The sequence below is a fragment of the Argentina silus genome, assembly GCF_951799395.1.
Source record: "Argentina silus genome assembly, chromosome: 22".
Taxonomy (NCBI): domain Eukaryota; kingdom Metazoa; phylum Chordata; class Actinopteri; order Argentiniformes; family Argentinidae; genus Argentina; species Argentina silus.
In genome coordinates, this window is record NC_139676.1 from 12,729,059 (window position 1) to 12,750,344 (window position 21,286).

The following is a 21,286-nucleotide window of genomic DNA, read 5'->3' on the forward strand; positions in this document are numbered from 1 at the left end:
TGAGTTTTTAATGAATGTTCTGAAAATACGTTTACTGTGAAACTGCTAGAAAATAAAATAGCCATGCAGAAACTGTGCAGAAACTGCCACATGCAGAACTGTTAACACTCCATGCTACCTGCAGTGTTAAATTATTGTGTGACAAACAAACACATTTGAGAGATAAATATACAGTTTGAGTCCTGTCAGATTAAATGTCAAAGTTTCTGCATCACCTGCGTCACACGCACACACACACACGCACACACACACGCACACGCACACGCACACGCACACGCACACACACACACACACACACACACACACACACACACAGTGATGAGAGAAAAAATAGGATGTTTTTATTTGTGTTGTCTATTTATGAATTGTGAGCTGTAAACATCAGCTTGCAAATAAGCCTTCTGTCCTTTTCATTGTGTTCTGTCTGAGAGACAGGATTATAGAGCTCTGCTTTATGGATGATACGCCCTTTACTGTGGAAAGCTATCCAAATGCTGCACGTTGGGTCTTGTAAAGGCAGAAGGAGCATTTAAAGAGTTTTTGAGAACCTATTGTAGCAGGTAGGACCTTAATTGGTCCACCATGTGTCAAAATGTCATTGGCTGGGTAATTTCCTCCGTGCCCTATTTAAAGCTTTGTAATCAGGCATTTGGAGAGACGATTTACGTGGGGTCCTTACCATGTGTGTGACAATTGTTGTAGGTGGTTGGATGTGTCATGATGTTATGTTTGAGAACATTGCATTTTGTTTTGTTTTTTATAGAAAATGCTTAAATTCATTGTATGATGTAATGATTCTAAAAGTGTACTAATATATTCCCTAGGGAAAGCAAGTTGTGGGCTGGGGTTCTGTCAGCATGTGTCTGAGAAGGAGCACTTTATTTTGTATATTTGAAGCAACATCATTGAGTTTTAAATGAGAACTAACTCCGGGTTTCTGCCTCTTCAGATAATCGCTATGCCTGCCGCTGTTCTTTTCCTTGTTTGTTTGAGACAACGTTCATTTTGACGTCTTTCGTTAAAGCCACTTCCCAGCTGGAGTTTCAGTTTGATAGTGACAACTTTAATTTTAAAGAACATTTTCAACTTCATAACTCAACCTGCTTTATTGAGAATCCTAGAAGTGAGGTTGATATACCGGTGATGGTTATCCTACTGGTATTGCAGTGTGCAGTGAGTTCCCTAAGTCTTCCGTCCCTCACTTGTGCTTTTGTACTACTGGTGCAACTGTGGGAATGTTTGAAAACCGCATCCATTGAAAAGGAAACACTTACCATTGCTCTTCATATTTCAAATTAGAGTAAAACCATCTTCTATCATTTATTGGGTAGGCCTGTGTTTGGGAAACCCAGAGCATTACGGAGCTCCTGCATTGACCAAAGGGTGGCGTTGTTGAGCATGAATGTTAATTGACATTCTGTTTGATATGCCCTAATGGTCACATCTCCAGTATTCCAAGAAAACGATGTTCTGAATGTATTATCAAGTACATAACACTTTGATCTCTTACCAGTCCATTTGACACCCCCAACTGAAACAGAACAAGTGGAAAAAATCACATTCAACATCTGACCCTGAAAGAGCCACACCATTTATTTATATATATATATATATATATATATATATATATATATATATATATATATATATATATATATATATTCATTATTCCATTGGATTAATGTCAGCTCATGTTCAATTTCCCCCTCGGCCACCATGTTACGCCCCAGTTTCATTCTCTGTCGGCAGAATTAATGTAATAGGAAGAAAGTGGTTATTAGGCCACAATGCAGCCTGAGAGAGATTTTCAGTCAGGCACTGCTTGGGGGCAACCTGAACAAGGCCCTGCTGTGCCATTCTGTCTTCTAAATCCTCTTGTGTTACTGTTAGGGCTTTTTAATAAAACCCCACTCTTGTTCCCCATTCAATTCCCCCCACTGTGAATGGAGTTGTAATATGTTTATACTGTGATGGTCATTAAGAGTAATCTCACCTCTGTGTTGGAAATGAGGAAATTATCATGGGTGCCTTTACTATCAAGAGTTGTATGTGTGTGTGTGTGTGCGTGTGTGTGTGTGTGTGTGTGTGTGAGTGAGTGTGTGTGTGTGTGTGTGTGTGTTTATTGATGATAGTCCATAAGCATCACTCAGCTGGATTCCTTTGGAAAGACTCTGTAACCTCCTATAATAAGGGCAATTATTGCAGTACCAGGTTTGTGGTGAGAAAGCCATTAAATGGTGAGGTGAACAGTTCAGGTGTACAAGACAGTGTCATGGAGTATACAGGTACAACCTTGATCCATGGACATAATGCAGTCATTATGCAGGTCTTGAATATGAAATACAGAAATATGAAACATTCATTTATCACTGAAAATACAGTTTTTCAGGGACGGTCGGCATTTCGTACAATAGACTGCAGGAAAAATACATGAGCTTCTGATGGCCAAAGATCTCCAACCAAGGTTTCTGAGGCACAGAGTACAGAAGTCAGCAGAGGAGCGAGGTCAATAGCAGGGGAGAAAATTAGAGAGAAAAGAACAAGTGGGGGTGGGAGAGAGAGGCAGCGAGAGAGAGAGAGACAGAGAGAGAGAGACAGAGAGAGAGAGGCAGAGAGAGAGAGAGACTGGGGGAGGGGAGACAGACACACATACAGTGTACACAGATAGAGAAAGTGAGAGAGAGATAGGGAGAGAGACAGAGGGAGAGAGACAGAGAGAGAGAGACTGGGGGAGGGGAAACAGAGGGAAGGGAGGCAGAGGGAGGGGAGACAGAGGGAGGGGAGAAAGACACAGGGGAGAGACACATACAGTGTACACAGATAGAGAGAGAGAGATAGAGAGAGAGACAGAGAGCGAGAGAGAGACGAAGGGAGAGAGACAGAGAGAGAGAGACTGGGGGAGGGGAGACAGACACACATACAGTGTACACAGATAGAGAAAGAGAGAGAGACAGAGGGAGAGAGACAGAGGGAGGGAGACAGAGGGAGAGAGACAGAGGGAGGGGAGAAAGATACAGGGGAGAGACACACACACACACACACACACACACACACACACACACACACACACACACACACAGAGTGTACACAGACAGAGAGAGAGAGAGAATAAGACAGTTTGAATTACCCAGCATTGTACCACAGCAGCAGGTAATATCGCATTCCTTCGCCAACGCAGCGTTGCTTAGCTCATTTCGGATTAACTCCCAATTAGAATGAAATCTAACTTAATGCACCATCGCTGGCACTACACAATGGTTGATTACATGCTGTGATCAGCTAATGAAATGAGGGGAGAGGTAAAAAGGCCAGTTAGGGGAACTGACTCCTGAATTATACATGGGAATCAATACGGTGTGAAATAGGCCAAACTTGAAAAAATGAGATTTTCATATTCGATTTAGACGTCCAGAAAACCCCTCTGTACCATTAGCTGGCAGTGGTTGGCTGGGCCTTGACACAGTGGTTACCAGATGGCTTATTGGGAGTCCAGTAAGATGAGGGCTGCATCCCAATTAGTCTCTATTCCTGTCTCCTCACTTCCTTCTCAAAACACATTGGAAAAGAATATCTTCTGGGGGGGGTTTAGAAAAGGAAGCGAGGAGAGAGGATGCGAGGAATTGAGGAAAGACTATTGGGACTCAGCCAGCCTCTTACCAGACTCCCAATAAGCTATATGGTACCCACCATTGTTGATTCTAATGTGAGAATGGTTAAACCTGTGTTAAACCAATAAACCTGTGTTAAACCTGTGTTAAACCATTAAACCTGTGTTAAATCTGTGTTAAACCTGTGTTAAACCATTAAACCTGTGTTGGGTCTTGTTGACTTTAGTGTGTGTGAGGATGGTCAGGTGCTGGGGGCCAGTGTTGTGTCATCAGATCAGATCAGATATACATTGACGTGATTCATGCCTGCTGGGCTTGTGGGCCATGGTGCCCGTGAGTGTGTTTGCCTGAAACCTGTGGATGACTCATGCAGCGTCTCTGCAATGCAGCACACTTCAGGAGAGGGCGTCAAAAGGGGGGGATGAGTGCGTGTGTGTGTGTGTGTGTGTGTGTGTTGTGTGTGTGTGTGTGCGTGTGTGCGGTGTATGTGTGTGTGTGTGTGTGTTGTGTGTGTGTGTGTGTGTGTGTGTGTGTGTGTGTGTGTGCGTGCGTGCGTGCGCCTTAAAACTCAGAACACGCACTCTCGTCTGACGCCTGTTGTCATGGCTATCGCGGACACCGTCAGGACCCTGAGGATACTCTAAAAAGGGGTCAAGGGTCAGGCCGGACCACGTGTGAGCCAATCACCATCGAGACCATCCCCAGCGCTGATGTCCTAATTGGTCACTGCTCAATAGAACCCATTTAATTCGGCCACCCACCTGGATTGCTGATGACCAAAACACATCGATAAATAACAAGCCTGTGATTATCTTTGTCACCACGCACGGGCTCACAAGCAATTATCCACATGATATGACAATTAGTGGCAGGAGATGAGAGAAGCCATCCACTAACCAGGTGTATAGGTCTAATTGGAGTCCCTGTGCTTTTGTTTTGGAAAAAGACTCTTGTTGTGGGGAAAACAGAGAGAGATAAGAGGTAAGAGCACACAAATGTGTGTGTGTGTGTGTGTGTGTGTGTGTGTGTGTGTGTATGTGTGTGTGTGTGTATGTGTGTGTGTGTGTGTGTGTGTGTGTGTGTGTGAGACGGCGTGTGTGTGTGTGTCCTAAGTTCTAATGATGCCACTCATTGAATGATAATGGTATTTTCAATGATTTAAACCAGCCATAGTGGCTCATTAAATGACTGACTTCAAGAGGAAATGTCCATAAATATCGAGAGCATAATGAGCACTGGGAAATTAATGCGGTATAATATATTTGAAAACAAACCGATACACAAAGTCAGGAAGACAGGCAGGCAGGCAGGCAGGCGGGCACGCGCACACACACACACACACACACACACACACACACACACACACACACACACACACACACACACACACACACACACACAATAATACACTTATATTATTCAACAGGCCTCATTCAGCATGGGCACGGCATCGCCTAATCCTGCCTGTCTATATGAGTGATGGGCACAACTCCTAATCCAAGGTGATTGACTTCAATTACTAATCTCTCTCTGACAGCCTATTTCACAGGCCAATGTGTGAAGATTGCGTTCTTGTGAGCAAAATGACACACACACACACACACGCACCCACGCAACCATGCACGCACGCACACACACACACACACACACACACACACACACACACACACACACACATTTGCATTGAGTTGCTGATGACATAATGAGATGAAGAAAAGCAGCGTGGCAGACTCTGCCCTGGCAACCCACTGCATCACAATCAGCTGATTATACAGCCGGACATGCTGGAGGAATGGATGGAAGGAGGAATGATGGATTCACAACTCTTTTATTTTTTTTGTACGAATGTATGAATGTTCCAAGGCCATTTCCCATGGGCTGATGGGACTTTACCAGAGCCGGTGTAAAGGGAGTCTGGTGACCGTCCACTCTGCCACTGGAGACAGAAACACTCAATGCTTAATAGAACTGTTGGAACATCCCAGCCGTTGTCTAACACTTGATTAGGAGAGGCTCAATACAATTAGAGCTGAATCTATCTCTATGGTTCTGCATCCTGGACGATTCAAAACAGGGCCGTCCTGTTCCTGTTCCTGTTTTACTGTGTCATACCCTTTGCCTTGCACTGATTGGCCGGAACTGGGAGGAGGGCTGAGAATGATAACATAATAATCACCATCATCATCCTCTTCTTCCTCATCGCTATCCCCCTCCTCCTCCTCCTCTTCCTCCTCCTTCTCATCAGCATAGTCATCATCCTCATCCTCCTCTTCCTCCTCATCAGCATAGTCATCATCCTCATCCTCCTCTTCCTCCTTCTGATCATCGCAGACTCTATGGGGTGATTTAATTTCCATGCAGCAAAGCCAGCCCCAGTTGAGTTAGCAACCTGCCAGGTTAGCACAGAGGCAAGTCTGTGTGTGTGTGTGTGTGTGTGTGTGTGTGTGTGTGTGCACTTATTTAGCAAAGGTAGCTAATAGTCCTGCTGTGATAAAAGGACTCTCCAGGAGAACTGAAGCTGTTGAGGTTGAACTCACACACACACACACACACACACACACACACACACACACACACACACACACACACACACACACACACACACACACACACACACACACACAGACACAGACACACAGACACACAAACACACACCCAACATTATTTTAGGTGATACTGTTTTATTCTTTATATATTTGTCAGAATACATACAGCATATAAATCCATCACCTGACTTCAAGGCTACTGCATTTCACACAAACACATTTGGCACGTTACGCATTTAAATTCATTATTTGGAAATAGAATAATAAATAAGGTACTCCAACACATTCTTCACAGAAGCAAATATGATCTACTGTGTGCGTATGAACATTCAATTGACACAATTCTGCTCAACATTGATACACGATGCATGCAGGAGCCACATACAACTACTTTAATACTTTCTTTACACACTATTCACATGAAATCTCTACAGTTTCAACAAACATAGTTATCTGCTGTACAGTCAAATGACTACATTAAATCTCTGTCAAGTACAAAAATACGTGTTCAGCCACTCTGTAAAGTAATATTCAATGCCCTGAAAATATCTACACATGTTCCCTGAAACATACATGAAAAAAACAAAACAAAGCAGAGCATTTCATGAGAAGCAGCTTGCCTGCCACACCATGGAGCTAAGCTAAGCGTTGGACAAACAGCATGGGACACATCTACAGCCCCCAGCGACCGTACTAACACCCAGCGAGGGGGGACGACGACGACGACACAGAGTGACAGAGAAAGAGAGAGATAGAGAGAAAGAGAGGCAGAGAGAAAGAGAGAGATAGAGAGAAAGAGAGAGATAGAGAGAAAGAGAGAGATAGAGAGAAAGAGAGGCAGAGAGAACTTGAAGACAGGGTACAGGGGGGAGGAGGGCAGGAGATCATTGAAGAGTAACCGAATCTCATCACACTTTAAAACTGCCTCAGACCTGGAGGCAGAGAGAGACCCAATCACTAAGCAGATGTTCTTGAAATTCTGCTTCGGTTTTGATACACTCTGATACACTCAGTCTCACACACACACACACACACACACACACACACACACACACACACACTGTACAAATGTGCCACCATAATGGTGAGATAATGTAGATCAGCGAAGAGCATTCTGGAATCCTTTTAGCAAGATAGTCCCTTTGGGCAGCTTTTAAAATCCCAACAAGCTTTCACTTTTGGGCCCCAATTTGATTCAGCAAATAGTGCTGAGCAGAGCAACAATGGTTTTGCTCTAAAGGAATGGCACCATATTTCCAATTGGTTGATCTGTCACTGATCCGTGCTGACTCAGGACATCCAGTAGTTTGAATCAGGGGGCACTGGGTTAAGAATACACTGAACTGGGTTACCGGGTTGGAGATAGGTAGTTCGGAGATAGATGGGTTGCCAGGTTGGAGTTACTGTAGGGGGAGGAGGGGTTGCCAGGTTGGAGTTAAGAGGGGGAGGAGGGGTTGCCAGGTTGGAGTTAAGAGGGGGAGGAGGGGTTGCCAGGTTGGAGTTAAGAGGGAGAGGAAGGGTGGCCAGGTTGGAGTTAAGAGGGGGAGGAGGGGTTGCCAGGTTGGAGTTAAGAGGGGGACGAGGGGTTGCCAGGTTGGAGTTAAGAGGGGGAGGTTGGAGTTAGAAAACTGAGTGTTGTTGCCGTGATGCTGGCGATGATGAATGCACTTGGAGGGAGGTTTGTTGTCAAAACAAATGCCACCATGGCAACAAAACGATGACAGCTACCTGTCACCCGCGTGTCACATCCTCTGAATCCCCTCGGCCCCGTGAAAGGCAGCGTGCGGCGTTGAGATTGTCCCGGGGTCACCTGATTATGTGTTTGATTGACAAGACTGACCTTTCAGTAGGCTTGCCGAGGACAAACTTGCCAGCTACTTTCTCTGCTGATGATGACTCATGCTAGAGCTTAGCCCCCCACCTCACTCTCTCACACACACACACACACACACACACACACACACACACACACACTTCTCACCCTCGAACAATTGGCACTCTGCTCTGAAGCCGCTGCCGCACCCTGTCATAAGGGATAATGTGTCTGGAGAAGCTGCACTGTGGAAAAACAATCAATAAACTTTTAAATTGGAGATGTGATCAAAGAACATCAAGGAAAGTAAAACATCAAAGAATATCAAGGAAAATAGAATACAATGGCCCTTGAGGGCCACCATCGCCATGGGAGCGACAGACACCCCTGGGATGGCGTTTTAGACAGCAGACATGCTGCTTTGAAGGGAACAACGAAGGGGTCTTCTCATCTGCCTCAATATGAAATAACCTGTTTTTGTGGTGGCACGTTTTTAACGTGTCAACTCTGTACTGTGGTTTGTCGTACCCACTGGGGAGGTGAAAACTAACTAACTAACTAACTAACTAACTAACTAACTAACTAACCTCTTTGCTTTCAACATCAAATACTAAAAGACACAGAGAAAGTACTGCTTTGGCATGAGGGCGTTTAACAAGGGGAAGAGCCTATACACAAACACACACACACACACACACACAAATATATATATATATAATCAGAGTCCTGCCCAAACGCTTTCGTAAAGATCTCTCCTTTGATTGGTTCATTTGGTACCCAATTATTTACCCACTTGATTCTACTTACCTGCTTGATTTCACCAATGCAACTTAGGTTTTACTTATTTTTGCACCTGCACTAATTTCTTTATAATTTTGTTTTTCTACTACACACATGATTTCCTATAAACCAATTGGTAAATATAAACCTGTTATGTCAGATAAAAAAAGATTAAATAAAGATTTCATGGTAAAAACTAAAAAAATCTATAATTGCACAAGGGGTTCACATACTTTCAAGCAGCACTGTATGTATGTATGTGTATACATATATATATATATATGTATTTGCCAGGTGTGGTGTTTCACAAACTACCATTGTATACATTGTATATATGGACTGCCTGGATGATGGGGTTGCTATGGTGACTGCTCTGTGCATGAGCCCTTGATCGCAGCGGCAGCGTGAGTGTACGCCCACCCATGTAGCCACCATTGCCCTGGACTCACCCACCCGATCACCCTCCACACTCCACGATGTCCCCTATGAAGTGCGCACTTACTGTATTGCACTCTCTCCAAGGCGCTCATTCCATTAGCACGAGGATGCTACAGTACACTGAATACACTGAATAAGCTAGCAAGGGTTGAACGGACAACAACTCCCATGTCCATGTATGGTGTCGCGTATGAACACCTAACACTGAACTGTCTGGCTGCCTCTGAACACTGCCTGGTCATTACTGACAAGACTAAAGGGTTTAAATAAGCTGGAGATCCACCCAGAACTAATGGAGGACACACACTTTAGGTGGCCACTTTTAATGCTGAATTGTATACTAAGCTAAGCTGCCCTAGCCACACAGGTGGCAGTTTTATGCTAATAAACAGACCCAACAATAGTCTTTTGTAGGTGCAGTGTGCTATCATTAATATGGTGGGCCAATAGTCTATAGCCTGGTGTATCGTGGTCATTTGCATTACAATAGCATTCGTATCCTTATTTCACCTGACGGGACAAATAAAAGTTGGATAGATGTTAATTGAATCCTGTTTTGAACAAGGAGAAGAAGAGCAGATGAGAGCAGTGTGATGACGCTGTGTTGACTCATCGTCTGGGCTCGGCGCGTGTGCCGCTCTTCCCTGATAAAGGTCTCCTCTAATTGGACAGGTCGTCAAATCCGCGATAATTAATTAACTACTAGGAGAGTTGCTTAATGTCAACTGTGAGCACAGCATTAGCGCCAAACACTAATTACAGTGCCTTCGGAAAGTATTCAGGCCCCTTCACTTTTTCCACATTTGGAGTGTGATAGACTAAATTTAAAATAGATTAAATTCAATCCAAACAAAGTGTGGAAAAGATGAAGGAGCCTGAATACTTTCCGAAGACGCTGTATGTTTTTATGTTTTTTCAGTAGCATGTGTCATAGCATGACTCACTAACCCTGGGCAGTGACCGTCTATCCTTTGATTTGCTAATAACTATCCTCAGTCTCTCAGGCTGTCCGTCAACTAATTCTGAGTAATAAACTATTAAGCCGGTGATCAAAGGCAACTGCAGTCATTCAGAATGTAAAGAGTATAAAGGCTAAAACAGTGCTCAGGAGAGCAGAGATACAGCACAGTCCTGAATGAACGTAGCATTCAAACTAAGGTAGGTGGTGTTGATAGGCTCTGGATGCCTATGGATGTGCATTGTTTATCAAGTTTGTTGTTTTAGTGTGCGGAAATGCATATGTTATACAACGAGGACAAGCATCACTTTTGTTCATTCAGTGTCATGCCTGCAATTCCTGGTGATGGGGTTCATGTAAATCTCTATGTTGGGACAGGTTCACAAATGCTGAAGCCGATGTGATTTTGACAAGAAATGGAGAGAGAGAGAGAAAGAGAGAGAGAGAAGGAGGGAGTGAAAGAGCTCAGAAAAGACACGTAGTAGAAAAAAATCACACAACGACCCTGCCAATCTCTTTACCCGGACGTCCCCAAATCCTTCCCGTTAACATCCTTTCTCTCCGCTACCATTCTTGTTCTTCTCTGTCTTGCTCGTTGTCCTTCCATGCTTCAAGTCTTTCTCTGGTTGAAAAGCTGAAACTGTGACGCCATCTTGGGTCTGTGGGGCCCTGTGTGTGAGGGGGCCCTGGGAGTTGTAGTTTTTTTACATGATGGAGCAGGTGAAGCCGCAGCACTCCTTCAGCAGGGTCAGGCCTGTCTTAGTGAAGGGGGACGAGGTCTGCTGGGCTCTGGAGGTCGTCCTACTGCCTGGGGTCGGACCACCTGGGACAAGAACACACACCGTGGATGTGGTCCAATAGCCACACTAGCATATACCCTAGAACGCCTGGTCAACACACTGCTTCATCTTATGTGTGTGTGTGTGTTAGTCATATTGGAACACAGCACTTCAGATGATGTCACACAGTATGAACCTGATGATGAGATGATGAAAACATGTTCGGCCTATTGATGTGGTGAATATATAAATGCTTTGAATATATAAATGCTTTGAATATATAAATGCTTTGTTTCCCTTTCACTGGCTGCCGAGAGAAAGAGTCGCTTTCCAAAAATAGTCCTAAAGAATGAGGTGAACATCTAGATGAGATGAAATTAAATTAAATTAAATTAAATGAAAAGAAATGAAGGTCATTGTTCAACAAATCAAGGTCAACAAATCCCCTCAAAATGTTGAAAAATAATCCCATTCAATAACTGTGAATGCTGTGAATGATAATACTAATACTACTACTACTACTACTACTACTACTACTACTGCTGATAATAATACATACCCTTCTTCTTCAAGCTTTTGGGAAACTTGGACTTGAGGAAATCGGCCATCTCTTTATCCTCCTCTTTCTCCCTGTTGAGGAGGAGAGAAACAGGATGATGAGAGTAGAGCTAAAACATCTCTCGCTGCTTCTTTCCATGGCCCCAGGCTCTGTCTTCTCTCTCTCCCCCTCTCCTCTCATCCCCCTCCCCTCCCCTCTCCTCCCCTCCTTATTTCCTCACCCGTGTCTCTTCCCCTCTCCTCTTGTCTCTCTCTCCCCTCTCCTCCCCTCCTCCTTTTCTCACCCGTCCCTCTCCCCCTTCCTCTCCTCCCCTCCTCTCCCCTCCTCCCTGTGTTTCTTCTTCTTCTTTTTCACATGCTTCAGAACTAATCAATTATCACCCGTCTCTTCCTGCTTCCTGCTTCACACCTCCCAGAACCTCCTAAGGCCAGTGTACAGACTGAGCCCCCCCCCCCCCCGCCGATTATGAAAAAAAGGGTGCCGCGCAGACACAGCATCTCATTAACGCTAACGAACCTCGTCTACGGCGAAAAGAAGATGTAGCGTTTTACACAAGTCAACTCCCCACGTTCCACAAACACATAGAACACAGAATCACAACTAGGGCGAGAGTGTTCTTAGAATGGAGCTGTTCTCTTCCTCTGTGTGTGTGTGTGTGGGGGGGCTGAGTTGAAGACTTGTAGTTCTGACAGGGTATCCTTGGAGACCAACAATAACAGAAGGAGAGAAAAACTACAGGTGGAAGTCAGCCTGCCTTAGCCTCTCAAACTCCACGTCGTCCACCAGGAAGTCTCTGGTCTCCACCAGCTTGTGGATCTGCTGGAGAAGCTCCTCCTCCTTCTCTCTGTCTTCCTTTGACTTGTCATTGTCTGGAAGGTGGAAAAGATTTGACTATTAGGCAGGATTTGGTAGCAAGTGGTGGTGATACCCCCCTATGCTAAAACCAAACAGTATTTCTCCCCCACATGTTGAATATTGTCAAATGACCTCACTGTTCTGCAGCCAACAGTAAGCCTCCTTGATAAGTGCCTCTCTACGTCACAATGGACTCAAATTAATGAGCAATGGGGAACCTCATAGTCTGTAAACGACTGAGTCTGTATCATTTCAATACCTGGCATACACGCTAGTTTAAAACCTGCTTCATACCTGCTATAGACACTAGATTAAAACCTGCTTCATACCTGCTATTGACATTAGTTTAAAACCTGCTTCATACCTGGCATAGATACTAGTTTAAAACCTGCTTCGTACCTGGTATAGACACTAGTTTTAAAACCTGTTTCATACCTGGTATAGCCACTAGTTTAAAACCTGTTTCATACCTGGTATAGCCACTAGTTTAAAACCTGTTTCATACCTGGCATAGCCACTAGTTTCTGGAGCTCCTTCTTCAGACGAGTGATTTCCTTACACAGCTGGATGTCGTCCATCCTGAGGATGCCCCCCCCCCCCCCAAAAAAAAAGTTAATTTAAAATCTAGCAGGGTTATTCTATTCCTGGTTGATTTGGCAAAGACTCCTTGGTCCTATTCCTAGACTACATAAAAACGTTAATGAAAAATCTCCATTGAAGATGCATTTCAGTCTCGGACTAGGCTCAATCTGTGACTGGGAAACCATCCCCTACTATGGAGTTTACATTCCAGCTCTCCTCAGTCCTCCTAAATCATAAGACGAATTGGCCTCAAATTGTAGTTCAGACAGCGTAGCGTGGTGTAGGGTGGGGGTATTGATCAGATATACTGTATCACACAGTAGATTACCCAATCAAACTCCACAGCCCAGAAATCTGAGGAGTGCACATTGACAGATATCTATCTCTCTCTCTGTAACTGTGATTCAGCTACGGATCACTGACTCACTGTGTGTGTGTGTGTGTGTGTGTGTTCTGTGTGTGTGTGTGTGTGGTGTATGGTTTTACTCACAAAAATGCAATATTCACACATTTGCCTGCACACTCCTGTTCGCGTGACCCTGCCTGACCCTGCCTGTCTGCGGGGTGTCTGCAGCCCCCTGGGTGAGCCAGCATCACAGCCTGGTAGCTCAGCTCACAGACATCCATCACCGTCAGCTAAGTGAGGGCTTCACCTTGCTACGTCAGCCCACCTGTCAGAGAGGGTGGAGGGGGTCCTACAGGGACCAAGCAGGGGTGGGCTGGGTGAGTGGCGTGCTGAATACAGATGATGAATGGGAGGGAAAGATGGAGGCTTTACGATTTGTGGGAAAGTACTTTTACATGCACTACTACTTGCAAAAGTACAACTACAGTTTTGTACATGTAGGTACAACCTCTACTTCAACAAGATTGCCTCCAGTACAGCAACTTCCCATCAATTAAACCCTGACAGTATAGCCTGCCTCTCTGAGAAATTATTAATTGTTGTCTAGTCCTTCAGTAGACCTATAGCCCCCAAATTCCTGGCTGCCAAACCTCTTGACAAGGATAGACAGCATGTACACACACACACACACACACACACACACACACACACACACACACACACACACACACACACACACACACACACACACACACACACACACGCACACAATAATACACTTATATTATTCAATAGGCCTCATTCAGCATGGGCACAGCATCGCCTAATCCTGCCTGTCTATATGAGTGATGGGCACAACTCCTAATCCAAGGTGATTGACTTCAATTACTAATCTCTCTCTGACAGCCTATTTCACAGGCCAATGTGTGAATATTGCGTTCTTGTGAGCAAAACCACACACACACATGCACGCGCGCGCGCACACACACACACACACACACTAACTACTTCACAGTTGGACTCAAATAATAATAATGCATTCTTTTTAGCTCAGCTGGATGGAAGTGGTTTGGCTTCAGATGGTGTCTGATCTATTCCAGGCAGGGGTGAAGTACAAAGAGGCTAATTGGAAGCTAGAAAATCTCTAGAGCAAACCCAGGCACTGGTTAGCACTAGCTGAGATACCGTATACACCACCATTTTACCATGAGACATTCCAAGATTATATATATGCTAGTTAGCTGACGCTTTCATCCAAAGCAATTTACATTGCAGTGAGTGCATACATTTCAGTATATATGGTCCCAGCAGGAATCAAACCCACAACCTAAGCGCTGTTAGCACCATGCTCTACCAACTGAGCCACAGAGGATTACCTCCATTGGATTTCTCTACATGTATCTATCCACTCTAGTCACCATTCCTCTTTATAAAATACTGTACATACAGCGCCCTGTGTAAGTAATGGGACAGTAAAGCATTTGTTTTGGCTCTACACTCCAAAAGCTTGAAAACCAGAAATGCTAGCAACGCACTCCTTCGCTAGCTACTCCACAAGCCACCACCACCAGTACTTTCGCTAGCTAATTTTCTTCCCCACAAAAAAATGACTTCTTTACAAGAGAATGCAGCTGGCTAACTAGTTGGCTAAATGGGAAATAGTAACAGTATCCCTACGTTGGCATATTAAACTTTTAATTGACTAGACACTTATATACTTGTGAAGTCAGGGGGGATCTGCAAATCAGATTTGCCACAAGAGATTCAAGCAGCAATGTTGTTTAACTCCTGGGGAAATATTTCTGGACTTCTTGGCTGCTAAGAGACATTCACCCTGGGCAAGTTGACAAGTGACATTGGCCAAATATGGCTGTCACAAAGCTGAAAAATGTTAAAAGTTATTACGGCCAACAGCCACAGCCTACAGGGACCATTTTGAAGGAGCGGTAATTAAGTGCCATATTGACGCTGCATAATCCCAAGTGTCGTACCGTGAGTAGAACACCGGAGTGCGCATTAGCAAGGACGTCCGCGCTCTCCCGGTCATTCGAGGAGCCGACTTTTAACAGCTAAAATAGCACGTTTCAGGGGGAGTCGTCGCCAAAAACCCCGATGGGATCCGTTTTATAAACACTTACTGTACACTCACTGTGCATTAACATGCAAGCATGCCCACACTGAAAAATGTGTGCACTCACTGCAATGTAAGTTGCTTTGGATAAAAGCATCAGCTCAATGGCATATATTATATATTATATATTATATATTCACTACCAATCTTCCACCGTAGATTGAAGACCCATCTCTTCAGGCTACATCTTAACGGTCCCTCCGTTAGACCTCTTCACCCCCACTACCCCCCTGTACAAGTTTCTCTCCTGTTAAAAAAATAAGAAGTAATTTTTCCTTCTTCTAGCATTGTGACTGCCTATGGCCCCTGGTCTGAGCATTGATTACTTCATCTTATGATGACTGATGGATAGACGATTCACTTACTTTAAACAAATGTATTTGTTGTGAGTCGCTTTGGATAAAAGCGTCAGCTAAATGCCATATATTATGAAGGGGCTATTGGCTGTTAATTATGCCCTGTCATAATGGACACACTCACATGTATCTGAGCTCTGACTCCCTCCTGACCAGGACATCTCTGATCCTCTCGATCTTGAACAGCTCCCCCTCAATGTCGTCTATGGTGATGGTGGAGTCTGCCATGGAGACGATGTCCTCTTCTGCTCAGAGAGAAAAAAAGACGGTCAAATTTCAGAGGTCATTTTTTTTCTCCATTAAAATTCTTTCCACTGTTCTTTCTGCATGGAATTGCATTGTGTTTGTCAATATATTGCATCTTGTCAAGGAAACTGTATGAAATTGCAGTCTGTTGAGCGCACAGCTGTCAGACCCAAATGACTCTGTGTCAGAGCCGAAAATAGATGGCATAACTCATGCCTGAACTGATATTAATTATGTATGAGTGTGCGTGTGTGTGTGTGTGCGTGTGTGTGCGTGCATGTGTGTGTGTGTGTATGTATGTGTGTGTATGTATGTGTGTGTGTGTATCCTCCCCCCTGGTTGGGCAAGAATAGGAGCACAGTACACACACACACACACGCACACACGCACACGCACAGCTGGTTCAGGTTCTCACACACAGCAGCTCAGTAACATTGTGACAAGATAATAATACAGTCACCCACTCAGTTATGGCTCTGTGTGACATTGCCTGTCTCTCTGTCCTACTGTACAGGAGCTACGTGGATAAGTTATGGATAAGTCTATCGTTGGATTTGAAAACTATTACAACTAAATACAGTGCAGAGCATCCACGATGGAGTTGAAATGATACGATGTCTCTTGAATGCTGAGTTTTCACCAGTCCATAAACCTTATTCTATCTCTTTAAACTGTAGGAGAAAACTGTTAGAAACTTCGGAGCCTTTGAGTACAGGGAGCTTAACTGATTCCCCAGGTGGTGGGAAGCTGAGGCAGGTGAACTCGGAGGAGAAGGGAGGCAGCAACGTGCTAGCTGTAATTACCTGCCGTACCAAGTGAGACCCATGGGGGTTCCATCGGAGCTGACTGTTCTCTGGTGACTGAGTGCTCTGGTGTTCTCTCTCTCTCCCTCACACACACGCGCACCTGTGCACGCACCTGTGCACGCACCTGTGCACGCACCTGTGCACGCACCTGTGCACGCACCTGTGCACGCACCTGTGCACGCACCTGTGCACGCACCTGTGCACGCACCTGTGCACGCACCTGTGCACGCACATACACTGCTGCTTTTCTACCTCACTCACCCCAGGGATTACACAGGGCTTGGAGCAGCATATAAAACACACAAGGGAGTGGGAAGTGGGAAGTTTAAACGCCCTGCTTCCTGAAGTCACACCCGGGAGACAAGTCAGCAGAACAAGTCAATGCCTTTTGCATAACTTTATAATATCCACTTACTGTATGTCAATGAGCATTTCTTTAATACATAAAGAGTGTTCCTTGCGAAGACCATTGTATATTGTCTATGTTATGTATTGTACTCTATTACCTTGTTAATTACTTTATAAAGAGTGTAAATGACTCAGTATTACTGTACACAGTTACTGGAGACTTATTGGATCATTTGTAACAACACTTGGCTTTCCTGGAGAATAGTTATAGGAAAACCTCCAGCATTACACTCTGTTCCATACTAGTCGTGATTTAAACTAAGCAATAATGACATTTGTGTTGCAAACTTGGTCACATCTCTGCTTTTGTACCCAAACCCTGTTTGTTTGGTCCAAGCCATCTAAAATCAAGCTTTGTTCCAGCTGAGAGTTCCCAAGCATTCTACTGAGGGATGGAAGGAGTTGAAAACGTTTCACACATAATTGCTTTCTGAGCAGCAGGCAAACTGCAGCATTTAAATCAAACAAACAGTCAGCCAGAAAATCAAACATTTAAACTGCATCCACCTCCCGACTCACTGTGGCCTGAGGAGAACATCAGTTCCTCCTCCCAACTCACTATGGCCTTAGGAGAACATCAGTTCCTCCTCCCAACTCACTATGGCCTTAGGAGAACATCAGTTCCTCCTCCCGACTCACTATGACCTTAGGAGAACATCAGTTCCTCCTCCCGACTCACTATGGCCTTAGGAGAGCATCAGTTCCACAAAACAAGAAGGCCTATAATATATTAATGACCAAAAACTATATTTTTAGTGAAAAGTTATGGCTTGTCAAAAGCTGCAAAAGGAAGGACGGTCCTAAAGGCCTCTTCACCCCCCACTACCCCTGTGTCCAGTTCCTCTACTGTTAATAATAATAAAAAAGTAATCCTTCCTTCTTCTAGCATTGTGACTGCCAATGGCCCCTGGTCCTAGCATAGATGATTCATTTACAATGTAAATGTAAGGAAGTTATGGCACCACCATCCATAAGTTCACCTGTTAATGTATACCTGCTGGCTATTACTATGAGTTTTACCTTACCGTCTGAAAAGGAAAAATGCAGAGTAATCCTTGAAGATGGAGCTTGAGAGCCAACAGTAGTGACAACAAGACATTCTCTCCAGAGTCTTCCTTCAGAGTCTGGCTGTATCCTTATCCCTACCGGCCTTTGCTAACTAACCCCCCCCCCCCCCCCCCCGCCCCCCCCAACTAACTCTCCCCCCCCCACCACCCCGTTGTGAGACACACGGCATGGGCCCCGGAGACACACTACCACCTAGAGAACAGATAGATACTCCTGACTGTGCCTGCTGAGACTGTAGCCTGTGCTAGTCTGTTTACACACACACACACACACACACACACACACACACACACACACACACACACACACACACACACACACACACACATAACAAAACATAATGTATGTTTTGTATGGAAGTGCATTAAAAAGGAGAGATGGAAGGTCCCAATTCAGCACACATAGCCTCTGGGTTTGTACTACATAGACATAACCGGGTTTGATGTGTAGATAGACAGAACATCCTCTAATGCAACATAAAGGAGGGAAAGAAGAAGAAAGGAATATTCTATGAAGACTGACTGGGTCTATGTGACCTCAGGGTGGTATAGAGAGAGAGAGAGAGAGAGAAGGAGAGAGAGGAGAGAGAGAGAGAGAGAAAGAGAGATTGTTTATCGGCAGTTTACATTCGTTCATGTCCCCGGCTTAGCCTACATTGTGTAAGGACTACAACTCCCAGGAGCACTTAGCCTTCTCTGACAGACAGAAAGGATACATCTATATATGGGAATTAGAGTAGAGAGAGATATTCAGCTGTGGCACACACACAAACACACACACACATGCCCATGCACGCCCCCCGCCCCCCTCCAGCAGCTCACCCCGCCCCCCTCCAGCCCCTCACCCCCCTCCACCCCACTACTCTGTATCCTTAACCAATATAATAATAACATACGCCATTTAGCTGACGCCTTTATCCAAAGCGACTTACATTGCAGTGAGTGCATACATACATTTTTCAGTATATATATGGTCCCAGCGGGAATCAAACCCACGACCTAAGCGTTGTTAGTGCCACGCTCCACCAACTGAGCCACAGAGGACACATTAACCACCCCTGACAAGTGGATTTAGAGACGCCACAACAGGTTTCCATAGAGGACATCAGTGGGCGGCTCAGTGTGGACTCACCCTTCCTCCTCCATTACCTGTGCAGCCATCAGCACCTCTAGGGAGCTGGGTTACAGGCCACACTCATACAGACACCACTGGCTAGAGGGGGGAGGGAGGCAGGGAGGGAGGGTGTGCGTGTGTGTGTGTGTGTGTGTGTGTGTGTCACTAACAGGGCTAGAGGCAGTCAGAGTGAGAGGGTATATCTTGTTACTTAAATGTGTGTAACATATCCTACACACACACACACACACACACACATATTTAAGTAACAAGAAACAGCTGGTGGTGGCCACCTGTGGATATTTATTGAGGGGCTTCACTAAACAATCATCAACATCTGCATGCAATTATAGCTTTCAAAAACAAGTCCACTTCTGATAAATTACAACAAAACACACATTTATTATTTCATCTAATTACCTGTTTTGGAAGTATCTTTATTCCATTTCGTGCTTTCCAGAGATCCGTACTGATTCGCTGATCCTGGTTCCTTTTCCATCTCTCCACGGCAATTTCGATTTCAGCAGAAAACAAGGATGCGCTGCGCTCGCAACAATGGATGTCTTGGAAAACCCAGGAAAACTAAATTGGAAAGGCTGTAGTTGATAACCTAAAGGCTTTTACCCCACTGTTTCATTGAGTCCCAGGCTAACAAACGAGGTTCAATGGAAGATGATTGTAGAGAATGCTTCCACTCCGTGCAGGTGTTGTCACCGGTTTTGCTTGCAGTTGTTTTGTGTGTGCGGTATTTCAAGGCTGGTGCTTTCAAATACGCTGAGCGGATATCAAAACCTATACAATGGCGCCACGGAGTGGTCAATTCTGGTACTATATGAAACAATTACATCCCTTTATTGTATTGAACAGGTGAAGGCTGAAGAAATGCTGAATCAGAGAAAAAGTTAATAGATTCATTATTTATCGTTTTATGTCAAATATATACAAGTAATGATAAAAATACATTTATTAACACAGATTGAAACAATTAATTGCAATTATACCTTGCTCAAATAATTTGTCTTAACATGGCAATTAAAAAAAACATACTAGTGTGCAAATTGGTCATAAACAAACAAAACCCCAACCCATTATAAAATCCCATCTCCATAAACACACACACCATAACACATTGATCCACTTTCTGACAAATGTATTACAAACTGGCGATCAAACTTTAGAATCAAACGAATGAGGTTTTCACCTAGGCCTACCATAGAGGCCTACAATTAGAAATCCTCAATGTTACTTAAAATGATAAATTATAATAAAATCATGTTCAGTGTTACATGGCCTTTATAATGACATGTCGAGAAGTGGCTCATGGCATGTGACAATACTATTTATATAATATATATATATTATTACAAGATATATATATATATATTATTACAAGATACATATATATATATATCTTGTGGAGCTCTACTCTACTTGTCTGTCTGTTAGTACATGCTTATATAGATGCATTTACAATAACTACACTACTGTCTTTCAACCTCATGACTTATTATAAACCAGGCATCTTCTAAGCATTGACTGCATTCTGCGTTCTGTCACTTTGGAGTTGAGGGTGATACATTGAGACGTTCTCGAGGCTAGCGAAGGTAGAGTAGTGAGTTTCACATTCGTCTCTGGAGACCCCCCCCCCTAACCCTAACCCTAACCCCCCCCCCCATGTATGTTAACAACAACCAACCACACAGGATATTGCACCTCTTATAGTTTACAGCTTACAGTTCAGTAGCTGCTGAAGAGTCTGGAGTAGACGACACAGGAGTCTGGAGTAGACTACACAGGAGTCTAGGGTAGACTACACAGGAGTCTAGAGTAGACTACACAGGAGTCTAGAGTAGACTACACAGGAGTCTAGAGTAGACTACACAGGAGTCTAGAG

General features: G+C 44.3%; 1 protein-coding gene across 1 annotated transcript; it reads right to left on the reverse strand.

Annotated features, from left to right (window-relative positions):
* Nucleotides 1-10,847: 10,847 nt before the first annotated feature.
* On the reverse strand, nucleotides 10,848-19,891 carry pik3r6a (phosphoinositide-3-kinase, regulatory subunit 6a; the record flags this gene model as incomplete). The annotated part of the gene is made up of 6 exons (XM_083694118.1): nucleotides 10,848-10,966; nucleotides 11,482-11,552; nucleotides 12,236-12,350; nucleotides 12,842-12,915; nucleotides 15,876-15,996; nucleotides 19,813-19,891. 6 exons carry the CDS (start codon nucleotides 19,889-19,891, stop codon nucleotides 10,848-10,850), a joined length of 579 nt encoding a protein of 192 aa, XP_083550244.1.
* Between the last annotated feature and the right edge of the window lie 1,395 nt (nucleotides 19,892-21,286).